Genomic DNA, 15,350 nt, shown 5'->3' on the forward strand with positions numbered 1-15,350 from the left:
AGATGATTAATCCAGAAAGGTTTAAGTAGACTCAGTGTGACAATAAGAGAAAACAGAACATTCCACAGGCCTTTCTGGGTGACAAACCACTTCACAAAAGCAAACAAACAAAAAACCAGAGGAATTTTTTGACAGAAATGCCAATAAATAAAGTCTGTCTTTACATGACAAGAAACTGCATGAATCAATAAAAACAAATATCCACACAGCTCAAGAGCTTTATAGGAGCTGAGTGCTACACAAGGCACTTTCTATGACTCAACAGGTGCCCTGAGAGGCAGCACCTGTCACCAGCTTGCTCTCCAGGTGGGTAACCAGGCAGAGAAAAGCTAAGGGCTTTGCTGCATGTCTGAAGAATGGGCATCCCTTGGGCCAAGCACTTTCTCCTCTTGGTCTTTGTTTAGTCTTCTGGAGAGTTCCACAATGGACTTTGTTTTCTAACCCCCATTACAGGAGAGAAACTGAGTTTCAAATTCAAAGTTACTCAAGGCTGGTAAGGGCAAAGCTCAGATTCTAATGTCCCACCCCAGAGGCCAAAGCCCTTCATATGGCAGGGCTCCATTTCAAGGCTCTCTCCCTAATCTCTGAGCATTTATCATCAATTTTCCAAGGAGGGCCAGGACTAGGGGATGGCTCCTAGATGTGTTTTTCTGGCAAGTGTGGGATGCCTCACTGTTCAGACCTTTCAGTTTTGACTGGCAGGCACTGCCCCAAGGACGGGGGTGTCTCCTGGAGATGTCAGACTGCTTTTATCAGTTCTTAATGCCAACAACCCCGAGTCCCTACATGCTGGGGAGAACTGTCCCAGACTTTGGGCTAGCTCACTTCTTTCCCACATGGATAAAACCTGAGGTTAGAAAACACCACTTGAAAGTGACTCATTTCTAACTTCCTGCCAAAAACAACACCCATTTACATAACTCCCTCACATACCAATCTTTTCCTCCTCCTCAGGGTGACTGCCCTGTCAAACTGAAGCTGATCTCCTCACAAGCTGGCCTTCCGTTTGGTGCCAGACAATCAAACACCCTCTCTACCTGCATCTCCTTGAGATGTGGGGGTCAAAGGCAGCCAAAGTAATGTGTTCCTTCCATTCTGTGCTTGGTAGTGATCAGCAGGGAACTGATGTGATGTCATACCCAAGCTGGGTATGGCTGGGACTCATTTCTTAACCCAAACTCCAAAAGCATGAGTGTGGTGGGGGAAAGGCCCCATGAATTAAGGAACTCTCTCTTCTCAGATAGACTCACAGCCCAGTTTCTGGACTGACTGCATCTCACATTTTCCATCTCTAGCTGCGTACGTGCAGAAGGAAAAACTCTCTTTGGGTGTGTCTGTAACCTAGACCTTGGCAGAGGAATAGCCGTGGGCAGCCACTTGATGCATGAAAATCACCAGGCTTCTGCAATTGGAAGAAAATATTCCAAGAGGAAAAAAAAAATTCATCCCCTTAGTTTGCTATGGCGTGCTCAATAGTCAGGTTAGCACATAGCTCCCCAAACATCTGTATTAACTTTAAAGTTAAAAAAAGCCATATATGTTCACAGACAGGCTTTCCTCCTCCACATTCCAGGTAAGGACAACCCCTGTCCTCTGCAGGGAAGAGGAAGCAAAGGGAACTTCCCCCGGGTGCTGGTGGGAACATCTTAAGAGGAAGGAACACAGAAGTTGGCAAGGACTTGAAGGACGGATATACAGCGCCATGAGGCTTACTGAGTGCTGTGTGTGCCAGAAATTAATTCATAAGCAAATGCTTATTTTATAGTTTCCCACTTGCGACAAAACATCAAGCAGAAAGGAAATATTTCTTCTGGGGGCTGGCACTGGAGTGGGGGACAAAGCAGCAGGAAGTGTTCTTCAAGATAAGCCTGGTCTCCCACTGCCTGACAAGTGTGTCACCCATCCAGAGAGCCCTAGGGCTGTGGTACCATTCCCACCTTCCTGTAAACAGAGCTGCTTTGAAGGTCCCAGGCAGGAGAATTACCACCATCAGAGAAGCCTCAGAAGGGAAAGAAGATTCTGGAAGCCTTGGGGACAGGGTTCCTCCAAGTCCATTAGGCCACACTAGGAAATAGTCTAAACTTGGCTTCTAGCACTTTTTAAGGATCCAAGTGACGACAGGTCAATGACGGGTGTGGGGTGGGGTGGGTTGGGGGGTGTTTCAGGACAAGAGTGCTTGGCAAGTATTGCCTGGTCATTCGTTCTGGTTTCCTACTAACTGAATCTTTGACAGTCTGGGCAATTAAATCCAGGATTTCTGGAGAGCTACAGTCCCTAGTGACCCGATCCTCAAGACAGGATTGAATTTTCATACTCCATCCAAAGGGAGTAGATGTGTGTCAGCACTTTCTACAAAGAAGGGACTGCACTTCCAAAGAAAGACGACATTCAATTCCAGAGACTAGAGGGCTGCCCTTTCCTGCCCCTGCCAGTTCATTGCTTTGACTGACACATGCTGAGATGCACAATCAATTATAATTGAGTGAGAATGAACTAGTTCCCAAGGGTGCCCCCGACAATGCCCTCTCTCTTTTCCTCTATATGCTCTCCGCCCAGTGGCAGCTTGAGTCCTTTTGCAACTGGGCTGGCTCATGGAGAAAATGTGGTAGACATGTCATCCTCCAAGTTCTCAGCCCAGGCTTTCAAAGGGTGGGCAGCAGGGTGGTGGTGGTAGAGGGATGCTAACGACAGTAATGGCTCAGGGGTTAAGAGTTCTCCCTGATTCCAGAGGAGCAGATTCTGGATCCCAGGACCCAAGTCTGGAATCTTACAAGTGCCTGTGAGTACCATGCTGGAGGGTCCAGTGCCATCTTCTGGACCCCCCAGGTACTGTGCTTACACATGCGCAGACCCACACACAGATTCACACAATTCCACACATACTTAAAAATAAAAATAAACCTTAGAGGGAAAAGGCGAGGGACAGCTTCTACTTCTGTTGCAGTGAGCACTTCTCTAAGAAACCAGCCACCACATTGTAGGAAGCCCTACAAACGCAGAACCAGTATAGGCCAGTTCTGGCTGAGAACCACCAACTGCCATCGCCTAAACAAGTGGTCATGGTAACGACTCTCGTCCAAGCTCTGCTGATGAGTGCACCCCAGCCAAGACCACACGGAGTGAAAGAGCCATCTGTGGGCTTGGTCCACAGAACCATGTGACTTGGATCAAATGGCTATTGGGATTTGAAGGGGTTACTCAGTGCTAGATAGCAAAGATGGATGGCATGAGAGGCTTAGCCCTGTAGCTCTCTGACTCACCACTTCCTTGAGCTTTTTTTTTTTTTCTTTTTTTCCCCCCATCTTACAGTATGGATAGCTCATGTGTGCATACCTCGAAGGGGAACTGGGGGTCGTTTTGTTTTGTTTTGTTTTTGTTTCTCGAGACAGGGTTTCTCTGTACAACCCTGGCTGTCCTGGAGCTCATTTTGTAGATCAGGCAGGCCTTGAATTCACAGAGATCCGCCTGCCCTTGTCTCCCAAGTATTGGGATTAAAGGCATATGCCACCACCTCCAGGCTGGAATGGGGAGTCTTACCTGAGATATTGTCAATGAAAGAGAATGCTAGAGAGTAAACTACAGTCAACACCAAACTGGATGCTAACTAGCTGTAGCCCTTTCTCTTAGGCCCATAATTTAAAAAAAAATTGTCATACAATACCAAACTTACTCTTTTGGTATTTGGTTGGATAGACATTCATTCACACACATATAAAACTTTGTGACTCTCCACAAAAGCAGAACAAATAATGCTTCCACAACCCAAATAGTCCCTACACTTGACCAAATTCTCCTGTCATTCCTGACTAATTAGGACGGATCTGTTCTCCATTACTAGCCTTGTCCTTCCAAAGAATCACATGAAAAAAACTTAGAGCGTGTCACTGTCTGTGCACTGACTTCTTTTACTCAGTCTCCATGTGTGTTCCCAGGTTACTCATTCATCACTAGCTTTGCCCATTTTCATTGCGGAGTTCCTGCTGCATGGATGTACTATGGCTGTTTTGGCTTATCGCTATTACTTTCAATAATTATTTTCACAACTTGAAGATGACTCCAGAAATGGACTGCCTGGGGGAAATAACTAATACTGTTTAAAAAAAAATAGAAGAGAAAAAAAGTCTTGATTTAAAGCTGCAAGGGACCCAGACATCCCTGTCTGTTTCTTAAACTTGACTGACAGGGGAACAGGGGCTGGAGGACAGATTTTCGAACCTCACATGATCCTGGATTTGAAAGCTGCTTTCATTATGAATCTTATGTAATGCAGGTAGGAGACCCTTAGGGAGGTGTCACAGCACCTTAAATGTAAGGGCTGTCAACCCTCTCCAGACAGACCATATGTGAGTCTAAAGCACACAGGTCAGCCTGCTTCCCTCCATCCTTCCTACAGTCTGCCACTAGCACAAACAATGCTAGGAAAGCCACCTGACCACAGAGTCCCATCCTTTTGCATCACACAGAACAGGAAGTGGTAATGGGCAGTGAGTTCCAGTTAGGGTGACCCTGTCTTCCATGGCTCTCAGCGTTTATTTTAGCAATCATTAATAGCCGTCACTTCAGTCTTAACCAAAGGCAGACTCGCCTCCCAGCTGGGCATTTACTACTTTGAACCAGTTTCTTTACAGCAAGACCAAACTCTGAATCACCCTCCCTGGGGCTTTAGGGTTCCTGTCCTCAGCTGGTCCCAGATATGACCCTAGTTCTACATCATTTTCTCCAGAGAAAAGAAAAGTTTGGGGCAAAGGGGGATCTCCCAAGTCAAGTCCATACTAGAAGAAGAATTTCTGGAACCATAGGCCCGATACCATGTAGTGCATCAGACTGGGCCCCTAGAGAAGGGGGTGGGGCAGAGGGACCATAAATGGGCGCCTGAAGGCTAAGTCCTTGCATAATGGCAAAAAGCCTACTGGTTACCCACAGCCCAGCCCTTCACTCATCAAAGTCCTGGATCCCTGGAGAGGGAGCGAGAAAGTGGTTCTACCCCGAGAGTGGCTGACCAGGACTCTGTTGCAGCATCTCATCTTCAGCCAAAGCGTGTGAGTCATGAGTGTGTGAAAACATGGAACTAATATTCATAATTACTGCACAAGATAAAGAACTGGAAGGAAAAGCAGCTTCTGTCTGCCTTGCCATCACCGTCAGGGGTATGCTGTGAAAAAACGGGGCATCTTGCCAGAACCCCAGATTCCACCTCAGCAGTGAGCCTTGAAGCTGGCAGCCTCAGCCCTGCAAGCCGCCCTGTGCTTGCTTTATTTCCTCACCAGTGGTGGCTCAGAGCATCTACTCATCCCTAGAACAGGAAGCCTCTAGAGACAGCAGAGACTTCTGCCCTCCCACCTCCTACACACAGCCAATTAGCCAGCTTGGACTCAAGTGCCTCCGAGTCCATGCCTGGCCTCAGCAGATGGTATCCGTTTCACCCACGGTAGTCTAACCCTCTTCTCTCTTGCATCAGGGTCACAACAAGGCTTAGACTCTCTCTTACTCTTGCATCAGGGTCACAACAAGGCTTAGACTCTCTCTTACCTGCAACCCCCTCTTTTCTTTCATCTCTTAGTGAAATACATGCAGTTTAAGTGTATGGCTCAGTGTGTAAGCATGCACACAACCATGTAACTGTCACCTAGATAAAGATACAGAGTGTTTTTCTGTCGCTCAAAGGGCTCCCTTGTCCCCCCTAGAAATCCTCTCCCAAACTAGTACTATCATTATCAGAGTCATCAAGAGGGGTACAGTGCTTACTACCTTGGCTCTAAATCACTGCTATTTAACCTTTAAAATAAACAAATTTCATCATGCATATTTAAGGTATACAGCATGATATTTGTGAGGTCTGTATAAACAGTACATAACTTACTCCAGTGAAGCACATCCACCCATCCAACCATGGCCTTACATACACATTTATTTTTGTTTCTGTGGCAAGAGCAGATACAATCTGATTTTTCATAGATCTGATACACATTGCAATTTCATTACCTATATCAGTCCTTGTGCTGTGCATTAGGATACTAAACTTGTAAATTATACATATTTGCTACTTTGCAAATTTGTGTTCTTTTTTTCTCCCTCAGTGATGAGGACTGAACCTGGGGCTTTGTGCATGTGAGTTAAATGCTTTACCACTGAGATACATTAGCACCTGTTTTTTTTTACCGAAACAGGGTCTCATGGCCTTAAACTTGCTATGTAGGAGAAGTTGGCCTTGAATTTACCATCCTTCTGCATCCACTTCCCACATCCCGGCATTATAGCAAATTTGTTGTTGTTTTTGAGACAGGGTCCATAGTGATATTTTTGTTTATGATATAACAAATACAGCTTGCCTGAAGATCAGAGTGATAGCTAGCCATACAAGTTAGTCATAAAGGCCAGGCAGTGGTGGCACACACCTTTATTCCCAGCACTCAGGAGACAGAGGCAGATGGATCTCTGTTAGTTCAAGGCTACCGTGGGTCACACAAAATTGGTCCAGTATAAAAGAGAAACAGAGCTCACACAGAGGTGATCCCAGCACTTGGAGTAGTGACATGCCTTTAATCCCAGCACTAGGGAGGTTTGGATATGGCTGGGCCAAGAGAGGAATATAAGGTGGGAGGAGACAGGACCTCAGGGCAGCTTGAGAAGCAGTCAGTCTGAAGCAGTTTGAGGATGCTGTCTGAGGCAGTCAGTTTGAGGATGCAGTCTGAAGAGCAGTGCAGTCTAAGCAGTCTGAAGACAGGTCTTAGCATTGGTGGAGGTAAGAACTCTCTAGTGGCTGGCCGTTCTGCTTTTCTGACTCTGGGTTTTTATCATTAATACCAATTAGAATTTGTGCAACAAGGGTCTCTGTCTATATATAGCCCTGGCTGTCCTGGAACTCACTCTGTAGACCAGGCGGCCTTGAACTCACAGAGATCTGCCTGCCTTTGCCTCCCAAGTGTTGGAATTAAAGGTGTACACCACAATGCCCAGACAGCAAATTAATTTTTAATTACTGAATGTCTTTTTCTTCAGTTTATTTGTCCTCTGCTGATTTAGATCCCTATATGACAATCTTGAGGCTCCTTAGAGGACTACATTGCTTCTCATGTAAATCCCAACTCTCATCCAGGCCTTCTACCTCACCTGCACAGTGTTCTTCAGTCTTAAAGAACCAGCCCTTGTTTATATCCCTCAGGGCTTTGTCACCCTCAGTGTGCCAAAGTTTTAAGCCCCACATTTAGTTTTTATCTTGCAGTTCTCTACCCATTCTTCAAAACACAGGTCACCAGAAAACTTTTCACAAACTCCTTAACTCTTTTATCTATCTATCTATCTATCTATCTATCTATCTATCTATCTATCTATCTATCTATCTAGATATAGATATCTCTTTTCACTGTCAACAAGTGGTTTTCATAGCACAACTCCTTTTTACTGAGCATCCATAAGTTCTGTTCTTGGCATGTGTGTCAAGATGTGTATGTCTTAACATGTGTGTGGATGTATATATCTTCTGCATCCTTGTTAGACATTACTTTTTTTTTTGAGAATGACCTCAGATATTCTTAGATTTCTTCAACTAGTAAAGCTTTTTAAAAAACATTGGGAGGTAGCGTGGTATGCAGCTCAGTTGGCAGTGATGGGAGATGTCCTTCTGTATATATGTTTCTCTTATTGACTGATGAATAAAACACTATTTGGCCAATAAAGGCAGGAAGATAGGAGGGACTAGGAGATGAGGAGAATTCTGAAAAAGGTATGTAGAGAGAGACCATGAAGAGACCAGGAGGCTAGGATACACCAGGCATTCTCTGGTAAAATAAGGTCATGTAGAAATGCATAGGTTTATAGAAATGGGTTAATAATTAATACAGAGCTAGCCAATAAGAAGCCCTAGCCATGAGCCAACAGTTTAATAATTGATATAGCATCAGTGTGTTTACTTGGGGCTCAAGTGGGAAAGGCAGGACAAGAAACTCCAGCAACATGGTAGAACCCTTGCCTGGCCAAGTGGGTATTTAGATCAACTTATCTGGTCATAGGAGATCCAAGACAAGGAACATTTTATTTTAGCATTGCTACCATCCCAACACAGGAACCTGATACTGTGAATATAGCAGTGAGGAGAAGTACGTCCCATCAAGGGGAAGGACTGCTATATTCTACATGGCCTTATCATATTGAGACTGCTATTTTCTTATGCCCAGATAAGTCTCAATATGATATGACTCATGTGCACATGTGATGACTCAGACAAACAGTAGACTTTGCCACCAGCACGGGTGAGTAACTCATTGCCACAAATCTCTGTGCATAATAAGGAACTTCAAAGTGTGTGCTGGGTCCAGTAGGGAATGAAGGGCAGAATGAAGGGCTCCTGCAGTGGGTTATGCAAGGCACAGGGTTCCAGGCTGGAAGAATGAGCAGAGGCTAAAGTCTAACCCATGCTGTGTTTGCTACATCAAGAGTCCTGGCCCAGGCCACATTTATCCTCAGGAAGAAACACCCTTTTCTGATGCAAGAAGAGCTGAGACTTCAATAGAACAAGCTCTCAATTTAAATGTAAGGCCAAGAGTATGTGAGGTCAAATATAGAAATATGGGCAAACCTTCTATTACATGGATTAATCTGAACAAAGTTTGGATCAAAGTGTGTGTGTGTGTGTGTGTGTGTGTGTGTGTGTGTATGTATGTATGTGTGTGTACATGTTCATAGGTGCATACATCCAAAGAAAGCCTTATTCAGTAAGCTCACAATGAAAGAAAAACTCAGGCAGAATGGGATTTTAAAAATAGTTAAAGGACTCAGAACCCAGGAGGCAGAGGGAGGAGGATCACCAGAAGTTCAAGGCCAGGTGTCTACATAGTGACTTCCAGGTCAGCCTGGGATTCATGGAGAGACACGTCTCATAAACACACAAGCAACTTTTAGAACAAGAGGAATCATTTTAAATGGCACTACTAGTACAGCATGGTAATATACCTATAAAGCCACTACTAGGGAAGCTGAGGCAGAACAACTGTCGGAAACCAGGAGACCAGAATCAGCCTGGTCAACATAGCAAGATCCTATCTAAATAAAAAAAAAATTAAAATGCTACTTATATGTAAAATTACACACACACACACACACACACACACACACACACACACACACACACACTCCTTTAAATGGACTCTGTGGAGCTGGAGAGAGAAGAAGGTTTACAACCTTTACAGACAACCCAGATTCTGATGCTAGAATTCACAAAAGGTGGCTCACAAGTGCATGTAACTCCATTTCAAGGGGATCTAATGCCCTCTTCTGCCCTCTGTGGGCACCCGCATGCATATTACACACATAAACTCATACAGGCACACACACATACATGTAAGTAAGTAAATCTGTTTTTAAAAGTCTCTTCAAGGGCATTTGCCAAATCTAATATTTTTAAATATTATTTTTAACAGTATATTATTATTTAAAAAGACATACCAGACTCAGCTAACAACAACAACAACAAAATCCATTTATTCATCTTTGACTAACCTGGCATGAATCTCTTTTCCCTATTAGTCATTTGCTTTCATTGAAATTTCAGTTTAAAAGTAAAGTTGACAGTTAACAGTAGTTAGAGTCAAGAGATGGGTTAAAATCTCAGCTCTTCTAAGTAACACCGAGTCTGAACACTCTTCTGCCCATCTAATGACTAACATTTATATTCCCGAATAAAAGCTATAATCAGACTCTAACCATCCATTTGACACATATTACAGCACACCTACTCCATTTTTCAAACACACCTAATATTTTGGAACGATACTGGGAAAGACAGAACAGTCACAGTATAAGCAAAATGAACTCTCCCTCATGAGACCAAGTCTCAGCACCTCCCGGGGACCTGGCAGGGGACAGCAGTAGCTGCCATATCGCCTCCCTACCTGGATGGTGGTGTTGCCTCCTTCAAGAAGTGCAATAGCCAGGAGAATGCTTTCATGGAACACTCGATCACTGGATGCGTTCATTATGAGGTCGATGACCAGATTGGAGGCCCCCTCCTTGTCGAGGTGACACTGGACCTCAGCCAGGCTCATCTCACCCCTGCTTGTGGAGCTGGATCCAGGACCTCCCCCTACAAAGACAACATTACTCTTACTAAGGACATTGGGAACAATTAGCATGTTTGCATATTCACTAAACACCAACCTTTAATTTTCTAAACAGTTGTGTTATTTTCTTAAACCTGCTCAACAAGCTCACAACAAAATGCTGATTAACAGAGAGGTGAGGGTGCTTGTCAAAGAACACCTAAACTTGCAAGTGGTGAAGATGGTACTGAATTCAGGCAGATGAAATGAAGGAAAAATGATACGTTTTTCATCAAGTGACTCAAAGCCATGCAGTTAATATGGTCTCTTAAAACGCAATGACTTGAGGCATAATTACTAAGAACTGGTTTAAGAGTCAAATCAAAAGGAAACAACATCTCTTAGACCCCTCCTAGAAAAGCATCAACTAAAATAATCACCACCAGCCCTCATTCTAACAAACTCAGTCTTTCCCATCATGCATTCATTCAACAAGTATTGATGAAGTTTACTTGCCATGAAGACAAGAACAGGGGACGGGTGGGGTGGTGGTGGTGTGAACAAAACAAATGAAGTTCCCATCTTCATAGCTCTTCAGACAAGATGAACACAGTTAAGAGGAAAGGGTCTATGTCACTCAGTGGAATGGTTTCTGATCATTTTTGGAAAGTTCATATTTCAGAATATGTCTTCAATCATTATTAGCAATAATTGAAACAATAAAACAGAAACATGGTCTGAGGAATTTCAGAATGCAAACAGCCATCTATTTCCCTACAGAGCTCAACACAATTGCTACTCTCAGAACAGCCCTAATATCTGTGTAATGTCTGCTGTGGCTACTTAGGGCAGCCCATACTGATGGATCTCCATCGCGATGCCTCCTGATTTCTTCGTGTATCTGTCAAACAACACACCTCAGAAAATAAAGATAAACAGTTTTGAGCTGTTGCACGAGGAATGTTTCTGTGAGAATCATGGGATATTTGGGGTTTGAAATGCTGAATTTCATCTCTGGGATGGCCAAGAATTACACCATCATTGAAGCCTGAAAAGCTCTGTGAACCAGGTAGACAAACTATCAAGTTTTCATCAAGTAGGAAAGCCAAACACCCTCCTTAGAAGCTGCTAGAATGAATATATTAAATACTTAATTTAGATGTGTTTTATTTTATGTGCATGAATGTTTTGCCTGTGTGTGCTTAGGAGCACCACATGAGTGCCTTGTGCTCTTAGATGTTTGAAGAGGGTGTTGGATTCCCAGGAACTGAAATTATAAATGGTTGTGATCTACCATGAGTGTTGGGAACTCAACCTGGGTTCTCTACAAGTGCAACAAGTGCTTTTAACTGCAGAGCCATCTCTTACGCACAGTAGGATTTTAATGTTTCGCATAGATGTTTCTAAGGATCTGAAGCTGTCCCACAACCACAACTCCAAGACTGTACCTCAACCAGCTGCTTTGTGTCTTGACCACTGGTTCCACTAAAAACCTAAACTAGGTACAAATTTGCCAGGAAGTTCAAAATGTTTAAAACGTTTACCTGTTACCTTGCCTAAATTAACTTGCACCACCTTCAGAAATTTGTTTTTAAATGTTTTTGTTTTCAGTTTTTAAAATTTTTGGTCAATTTCCATGAGAGTGTGGGCACATTATATGAAACAAGCCTCCATTCCTTTGTTAAACTGTGCTAAAAGTGGTAATTGTTACGTAAATGGGTAACTTGAGTCTTTGGAAAAGCCCTCATAGCATTTATTATGTGCCTACTGAATGCCAACTTTCACCATTCTAGCTGCCATTATCCTCTGCACTTTATGAGTAAATACAACTTGTCCAGAGCACAGGACAACGGACAGTGAAATCTAGTTTCCTGCATCATCCAAGTATCACAAGAAGGTCATTGCATGAGAAAGAGAGGCAAAAGACGTATGCAAAAACATAAATGTAGGGATGTAGGCAAATACTATCTTATAGGGAGACATGTTCATGCAGCAAACTGATGGTTGGCCAAAGATAAAAGAAGTTGCAAAACAAAAATAAACAGAGAGACCAAAAGAACTTCCAGTACAAATACATCTGAGGTGAAAGCAGACGGCTACTGTGCCATGCTCAGTTCACACATGGTGCTCAGTAGCACAGCACACAGCTTACCTCCTCCCCCAGGCTTGCTGGGTCCTCCTGGTGATAATGGGCCATTGCCAAAGCTTGTAAGGCTCTCTCTTCTTCCTGAAGGTCTGATGTTTCCATAGTAACGGTTGACCAAAATTTGCCTGAGTGCCTCACCCTTAATTCAAACAGGATAATGAAATCAGATTCCAAATTTAAGGCATACTTGAGCAACTAATATTTAAATTGAGAAACAAAAACAAAAACCACACACACAAGGGTACTCAGGTATAACTGAGCCAGTTTCACTCAGTGGGAAAAAAAAAAGATTAATAAAAATCATTTTAAGAACCTTGAAGTCAACTTCAAATATTTTCTCAGGGAATATAAGATATTTTATTTTATTTTATTTTTTTGAAAAACTGGTGGCAATCTAGACTTCTAAATTCTGATGTACCCTCTCACACAAGGATAAAGACAGAATAGTAATTCTGAAGGGCAACTAACAACAACAATAAAAAATAAATGAAAATCCCTTTGGGTTGAACTGATAAAATTTGGACAAACTGCAAATTTTACAGGTCAGCTTCCACATAGCAGTATAAAATGTTACTCAAGGCACAGGGTTTATTCTCAAAGACCCGAAGAAGGGGAAAATGTTTTCAGGCAGTATCATACATAGGGCTGGCCCTAAAGTCACTATGTAGCAGAGAATTACCTTGAATTGGGTCCTTCTGCCTCTACTTCCCACGTGCTGGGATTACAGATGAGTGGCACTTGCATGCCCAAGAAAATATTAAGATATTATATCAAGAATTTCAGTTGACATGACAGGCAATAGCAAGCCTTTCTTACAAAGATGGCTTATGGGGCCAAATGGTGAAGACAAAACAGGAAACAGATGGCGAATCTCCACCTGTGGGTCTCCAACCCTTTGGGGGAGGGTGGAACAACCCTTTCATGGGGGTCACCTAAGACCATCAGAAAACACAAAAATTTACATCATAATTCATAACAGTAACAAAATTACAGTTATGAGGTAGCAAAAAAATAACTTTATGGTTGAGGGTCACCACAACATGAGGAACTGTATTAAAGGTCACAGCATTAGGAGTGTTGAGAGCCACTGGACAAGAAGGAGCCATCAAATACATTGATAAAAAATATGTATTATGGATGAAAAAATACCATGATTTGCTTAAATATAACACGGGGGTGGGGAGAGAAACAGGGAAGAGAGAAAAGGGGTGAGAGTGAACATGAGTTGATAGCTGAACTGAGATCTAGACAGAAGTTGCCCAAACTCTTCCAATTCCTTAAATACAAATTTTAGATTTTTTTTTATAATGAAAAGCCTTAAAAATATAAACATCAGTGGAATCCCGGAGAGTGGACCTAATAACCTTTCTTACAACTCAAGCAGAAGCAATGTGACACGTTCCCCAGCACTAGGGTGCTTGAACACGCCAGCACACAGGATCAGAGCTTATTCTAAGCTCTGACACCTTTCCCATCCCATCCTAAGGGAGTCCTGGACCACCAACTCATCTGTGTTTCCCCTGGGCTGTTCCCCAGGGGCAAAATAGGAAGGCCTGGAGTCCCTCCAGGGCAGCAAAAGAGAGCTAAGTGGGAAATCTAGCAGAGGGAGGTGCTGAGAGCTAGCAGGTCTCTAAAATAGAGTCAAGAGTTCTGCAGAGACCTGGAACTGAAGCGTGAGTCAGTAGAATTTCAAGTGATTTGTTAGCAAGTGCTGAGAATAGGTCTGGAGACTTCAAGGTGGGTGATTGAGAAAGGAGCAGGGAGGGAACAGACTGGTGGTGGGGGTGTCCCAAGAGAAGCAGGCAGCCAAGGAGAAAGGAAAAAGGCAGAGAGCCTGGATCCTACCAACTGCAAAGGTCTATCAAACACCAGGACTACACGACCATGTTTATCTCCTTTGTTAATTTATGCTGGTAGCCAGAGCCCACAGGGGCAAATGTGGATGAAGTAAACCAACAAGAGGAGAAGGTGTTGGAACTAAAAGCCACAATGCCAAGACTGTTTCCAGTGAGGAAGCCACTTGCAATGTTTAATGTACTTTTAAAATGAAATGCTTGCCAGGGAGAAAAAGTATTAGTGCAAGGTTGTTTCATGGCCCAGAAAACTCCAGTTCAACCTAAAGGAACAGTTTGACTGGTATTCTATCCCAGGGGCTTGGACAAGAATATCACCATTCTCCAAAGCAGGTTTCAGGGAAATACAAATTTGAAAGAAACATTCAAGAACTACTAAGGAAGAAATGAGAAACACAGGTGATCTCTCTGTTGAATGAGAGATTATAATCTCCATTTAAACATAGCTGGATGCACATATTCTACTTAGTTTGAGTAAGAACAGGGTCTGGGAGAAGGCAGGCCTTTAGCAAATCTCTAACTAGATCCCCTCTCTGCTTTGAAGAGACCTGTCACCAGACTTTCATACCATGGATGTCACCATCAAGAGAAGAGGCAGGAAGACAGCAGAGTTGGGTGGTCAAGTCAAAAGATGAGCGATGGGAACCAGTCGGCAAGCGTGCATGTCTGAGCCTTCACACAACAATTTTACTTTGGACCAGGGGGACCCAGGCTTTCATCTTCCAGGGTTTTCTCTCTTTCCAACTCTTGGTTTTGAGAGAAACAGCAAGAATGAGGTCTGTTTGTGATTAAGCAGGCAGGAGGTAAAGAAGAAGGGAACATGTGGGCTCTGCACAGGAAGTCCATGTTTATGCAGTCCGGATGCCCAAGTGATACAGAGGGACTGCACATTTGCATTCTGCCTCTCCTCAGTAGAAAAACCCTAGCAGTTACCATAGCAACAGATGCATCAAATGGTACATTTTTCCCCATAAGAGAATATCATGAAATGTGCTCATTATTGGGGGGAGGGTTTAGAACACATCCCACCCACAAACTTTCCCCATTCTTATTACAAGGTTTGTGGCATATATTCATCTCACCATCAGTGTGTGTGTGTGTGTGTGTGTGTGTGTGTGTGTGTGTGCGCACGAGCACGTGCACATACAAATTTAAATATATAGAAAAAACAGAACAAACAGGAATTGTTTTAGTTTATTCTTAAATAATAAATTAAAGTTGCTTTGTTTTTCTGTAGAAAATAAAGACAGGGTTTTAGATAAAAGGGAACAGAGAGAAGTCATGAATAAGCATTATTAAAAGTTATGCAAATCTCTA

General features: G+C 43.2%; 1 protein-coding gene across 12 annotated transcripts in view; it reads right to left on the reverse strand.

Annotated features, from left to right (window-relative positions):
* Itpr1 (inositol 1,4,5-trisphosphate receptor type 1) overlaps positions 1–15,350 on the reverse strand; it is a 342,412-nt gene that overhangs the window by 101,723 nt on the left and 225,339 nt on the right. For all 12 annotated transcript variants that reach the window (XM_035448428.1, XM_035448429.1, XM_035448427.1 and 9 more), the window contains 2 exons: positions 12,187–12,319; positions 9,888–10,078 (listed from right to left, as the gene is read on the reverse strand). In XM_035448428.1, the coding sequence (XP_035304319.1) occupies positions 9,888–10,078; positions 12,187–12,319 (324 nt within the window). The remainder of the gene's footprint in view (positions 1–9,887; positions 10,079–12,186; positions 12,320–15,350) is intronic.

The sequence above is a fragment of the Cricetulus griseus genome, chromosome 8, assembly GCF_003668045.3.
Source record: "Cricetulus griseus strain 17A/GY chromosome 8, alternate assembly CriGri-PICRH-1.0, whole genome shotgun sequence".
Classification (NCBI taxonomy): Eukaryota; Metazoa; Chordata; class Mammalia; order Rodentia; family Cricetidae; genus Cricetulus; species Cricetulus griseus.